The 5,000-nt window shown below is 49.5% G+C and overlaps 1 protein-coding gene across 2 annotated transcripts in view; it reads left to right on the top strand.

The window, feature by feature from the left end:
* palld (palladin, cytoskeletal associated protein) overlaps positions 1 to 5,000 on the top strand; it is a 42,969-nt gene that overhangs the window by 24,131 nt on the left and 13,838 nt on the right. Inside the window, exons 8-12 of one of the 2 annotated variants that reach the window (XM_056603499.1) lie at positions 16 to 157; positions 629 to 652; positions 1,276 to 1,395; positions 2,546 to 2,978; positions 4,325 to 4,360. In XM_056603499.1, the coding sequence (XP_056459474.1) occupies positions 16 to 157; positions 629 to 652; positions 1,276 to 1,395; positions 2,546 to 2,978; positions 4,325 to 4,360 (755 nt within the window). The remainder of the gene's footprint in view (positions 1 to 15; positions 158 to 628; positions 653 to 1,275; positions 1,396 to 2,545; positions 2,979 to 4,324; positions 4,361 to 5,000) is intronic. The other variant, XM_056603498.1, reaches the window with a different exon arrangement.

Genomic DNA, 5,000 nt, shown 5'->3' with positions numbered 1-5,000 from the left:
GTCCTCCTGGGGCAGCTCCTGCAGGACACGCAGGCCTCCGAGGGCCAGGTGGTGGTCCTCGAGGGCCGGGTTCGGGGCAGCCCGCCGCTGCATGTCAGCTGGTACCGCAGCGGTGAGGAGATCCTCGACTCGCCGGACTTCCGTATCCTCCAGAAAAGTGAGTCTTGGCCACACCTGAATTGCCAATGTGATTTCTGTGATTTTATGAATCCTGTGGTCAGAACTCTGTGAATTGGGATTTGACCCTGAGATACATCAGATTGGATCACAATATAAACAAGATCCAACCTCAGAGTTTCCATATCTTACAGTTAATGCATCCCCAGGATCACCTTAGAGGAAATTATAGTCTTTTGCTTGTGTCTTGTCTGTGATTCATCACTCTCACTCTCTTTCGATATTTCTCTCTGTCTTTCTGTCTCTCTCTCTCCCTCTCTCTCTCTCTCTCTCTCTCTCTCTCTCTCTCTCTCTCTCGCTCCCTCTCTCTCTCTCTCTCTCTCTCTCTCTCTCTCTCTCTCTCTCTCTCTCTCTCTCTCTCTCTCTCTCTCTCTCTCTCTCACCCTCACTCTCTCACCCTCACTCTCTCTACCTCTCTCTGTCTCTCTTTCTCTGATGTCGGTTTGGACAGAACCTCGATCTGCAGCTGAGCCAGGTAGGCCCCATTCATTACTGTCATCATCTCACATATATCACAAGACCTTTTATGGAACCTTTATTACCATATTAATAAAAATGTCTTTTAGTCCATAATTTACATCTATGCCTTTTTGAACATCAGTCAGTGACAATGTGATGACTCAGAGCCTGAGCCTAGCCTGTCCTCCTGTCTAATAACAAGAGGAGAGCAGTGGTTATCATTACAGACAGGCCTAAACCATAGGTTCCCTGGGCCATTCTGGAACCTAGCCTTCCACCGCCACCTCCAACAGACATACCATCCCTCCAGACAAACAGTGACACACACATGCAATGTGCGCAGCACAGCTATGACTGTCTTTCTGTTTGAGTCAGAAAATCAGGTGTTGATTTCAGTTTGTGACTCACGCAAACCTTGTTAAACACCTGCTCTCCTGGGCATGTGTCTGTCTGTCTATCTGTCTGTCTGTCTAGCCGTAAATCTGTCTGTATATCAGTCTTGTCTATCTATTCCATTCTTCCTCTTACCTTTGCGAGTGAGTCATCTGTCAGTCTAATGTTACGCTCGCCTTACAGTTGAATCATTCAAATCTTCTTATAATGATCATTTGTTCCTGATTATTGATGATTGATTTCCAGAGGAGATCTGCACACTGGTGATAGCGGAAGCCTTTCCAGAGGATGGGGGTCGTTTCTGTTGTTCGGCAACTAACCTGTTTGGCAACGTTAGCAGCACGGCCCAACTCACCGTTACCGCAGGTACACTTAACTCCCTGTTGCCCTAGGTAACGCATCATTGACTATTAACACAAGTACGCATAATCAATGATTACCACAGGTATGCAAAGCCTAGCTTAACCGCAGGAAGAAGTATTTTTATCCACAATGACAACAGGGAAGAAGGTGAAAGCAGAGAGAACACAAAGGGTCAGCCATTTGTCTGCAAAGATCGTCACAACAACAATATTGAAAAGCCATTTTCAATACTGTAATGGAATAAAAAGGTCTGGAATTAATTAATCTCAGCCTTTTCCACTGAGGTCTATTTGGTTGTGGACTAAATACCTCCCTTAAGTCCCCCATTAGTTAAAACAGTTTTACGTCAACAGAGGGATATTTAGTATTTTTCCAAACCGGAATACCGCAGATAATCGCTGCTCAGTCATTACATGAGAACAATGATGAGTACAACCGCTGCTCTCAAGGAGGTCCTAACCCATAAAAATGTCAGGAAGGTTGGTCTTCCTCTACTAGTTCATCAAGCTGGAGGTGAGGGGGGTGGGGGGCCTTGGGGTGGTAGTGGTCCTGGTGACTGGGTCTCTCTGTCTGAGTGTAGGCCTGGTGTTTATCTTCCCTGATAGATCTTTGTATATCCACAGCAGAGTCCGAGGAAGGTCCCAAATAAACAGCAGTGCTCCAGCCTGACTGGTCCCAGCTGCTCCCTTAGGCCTGCTACACATCTTCACTACACAATGCTACACTTCTCCAGTGGCCCCTTCCCCATGTTCTGGGTCAACAGCCATGTCGTGATCGCAATATGACCATCACTACGGCTACATATAGTTTCACACTGTACATTTTGATGTGTGTAAAAAGGCTTTTATCTTGGCCCTTAAGTTTGATAAACGCAAATCGGCGGACACTTTTATCCACAGTGTGTCCCAGAGCCTTGAATGCATATGTTCTAAGCATGGGTGGCTGCAGTGGGAATTGAACCCCTTTCCCTGGCAGTGTCAGCACCATGCTTAACCAGATGATACATTATTGCTAAATGTTTCTTCTTCTTGCCGGAAAGTCCCATGTGAAGTTATTATTGTGCTTCATGTAGTACCATGGGTTATAGTTATACGACGTATTGTGTATTAATAGTACTCAAGGCTGCCCCCATCCTCTCCGTTCTCCTCCCCAGCTTCTGAGGACCCCTTTAGAGACCGCATGGGGATGGAGGAGGTTGCCTCCTTCCCACCTCCCCCTTCTCCCCCCACCGAGATCAGCCTCCTGGATCTGCCCCCCAAGACCCCCCAATCCAGCACCGACCGTTTCCACGTCAACGAGTTTGAGATCTGGCCCAGGGTGTCGACACTGCCGCACGTCCAGACGGACCCCAACCAGGGGGCCGCGGGGGGGCTGCGAGGGACTCTGCAGAACGGCCAGCCAGCGGGTCCGCCGGCTACGCCCAGACAGCCGCTCCCTCCTCCTCCACCACCTCTACCTCCTCCGTACTCTGAGATGGCCTCCTTTCCTCCTGCTCCTGCTCCGACTCAGGATACCTATCATGCCCGGGCCATGACGTCTCCGTCCCCCGTAAAGGAGGCTCCGCCACTGCCCACGAAACCCAAGCTGTGAGTACCCTTCCACCTGGCCCTCCCTGAAGGGCTGGGCCCAGGGTGAGGCTGTCTGTTCCCAGGCCTGAGGCTCAGTCTGCAGTCTACTCCCCAGGGGAGGGGAAGTCTATTGCAGGGGAGCAGGGATCCTTTACAAGGAAGGGATCCCTTATCGCTGCTTTTATGTGTCAATGCGTTGGATGGGGTGGGGGGGGTGTATCAGGGGAAATCCCAGATCGGACGAGAACAAAAGCATTCCGGCACTTTCTTGTCTGGGCTAATGGTGTGGCATCACTAAGGCCAGAATCTTTTTGTGTGAGTCTGTGAGTCTGTGTGTCTGTACATATGTATTTCTGTGTGTGTGTGTGTGTGTGTGTGTGTGTGTGTGTGTGTGTGTGTGTGTGTGTGTGTGTGTGTGTGTGTGTGTGTGTGTGTGTGTGTGTGTGTGTGTGTGTGTGTGTGTGTGTGTGTGTGTGTGTGTGTGTGTGTGTGTGTGTGTGTGTGGGCGTTTGTGTGTTTGTGTGTGTGTGTGTGTGTGTGTGTGTGTGTGTGTGTGTGTGTGTGTGTGTGTGTGTGTGTGTGTGTGTGTGTGTGTGTGTGTGTGTGTGTGTGTGTGTATCTGTCTGTCCGTCTGTGTGGCTGTAAACAGATCTGTTTGGCTTTTTGCTGCGTGGCTGGTTTTGTTCTTTACGTTTGAGCCTGGGTCAGCATGTCCTGTATCAGACAGCAGCGTTGTCCGCCCCTTACTGCCCGAAGGCCAGTTGTGTGGAGAGGTCAGAGGTCAGGTCTGGTTACTGGCCATGGGCAGGATGCTTGACTGCTGAGAAGTGGGGTCGTGGGTTTGATTCCTGGCACTCGGAGGCCTGTGTTCGACCTTGGCTTGCAGGTTGGGCTGATAAAAGATTGACTGCCTCTAGGGGTCTGAGGGCTGTGTGTTTGCCTGCCTTGAGTGCCTTCGGCTCAGTCTGATGGGATAGGTCTCAGCCCACCTGCCCTGACCAGAAATAAACCTCCAGAGGCGATGGACGGAATCTGCCTGTTGTTGAATGGCTTGAAGTTTGGTTATTCGGTCTGGTTATGAATCTGATATGCACAACTCTGCATGCAGTCAATCCCTGCTGCGTGCTTTATTATTGCGAAATAATAGGTACATTATACACTGACACCTGTAAATAAGTACTATGCACACACATACACACACACACACACACTCGTGCATCCAAGTTTGCTTCCCGTATTGGTTTGTGTCACCCGCTATTGGCCTTCTGTGCATTGCATCCGAATGCATCGCATCGTACCTGCTATTGGACATTTGTATTTGTTGACCCTTGACCCTTGACACCATGTTGATTATGTGCTTCCAGAGTGGAGAGTAGAGAGGAGGAGACAGGAGGCACCAGGTAAAGTCCAGCTGTGTGTGCGTGCGAGCGTGTGGGGTAGTGATTTCAAACTGTTGTGCCATGGGGGTAAACACACACAGAAACACTGAAACATCATCTGTTCAGCGAACCTGCAGGATCACGCTCAAAGCTTGGAGAGGGATTTAGTTATCAAAAGAACGACAAATATGTTTATACTCCTGTGGATTAATCTCTCCCTCTCATCCTCCCCCTCCCTAAACCTTTCTCTCTCTGTCCTTACCTTCCCTCTGGCTCTTTCTTCCCCTCTATCGCTCTTCTTTGCCTGCTCTCCCTCTTCCTTTCTGCACTGTCCTCGCCACTCTCCCCTCCTAATTTGAGTCTCTAATGACGGAGTTAAAACATCAGGGCAAGCGTTGATCCCACTCTGCTGACCTGTTTGAACGCAGACCCCTCTGACCCCCTCCTTCAACCCATAACTTCCAGTTCCCAGCTTCACATCAGTCCTTTAGCACACCTCCTATACATACTTGAGCTCCTGTCTGTAAAGCACGTCCTGTGGTGTTCAAAAGCGAGTTAGTCAACTCGTATGTGATAGAGAGTTTGTCAACTTATGTGCGTGAGTGAGTCTTTACCCGACAGCGGCCGTGAGTTCCTTACTATTTAAACAACAGGGTCTTCT

The sequence above is a fragment of the Gadus chalcogrammus genome, chromosome 12, assembly GCF_026213295.1.
Source record: "Gadus chalcogrammus isolate NIFS_2021 chromosome 12, NIFS_Gcha_1.0, whole genome shotgun sequence".
NCBI lineage: Eukaryota > Metazoa > Chordata > Actinopteri > Gadiformes > Gadidae > Gadus > Gadus chalcogrammus.
This window is presented reverse-complemented; position numbering and strand designations above follow the sequence as displayed.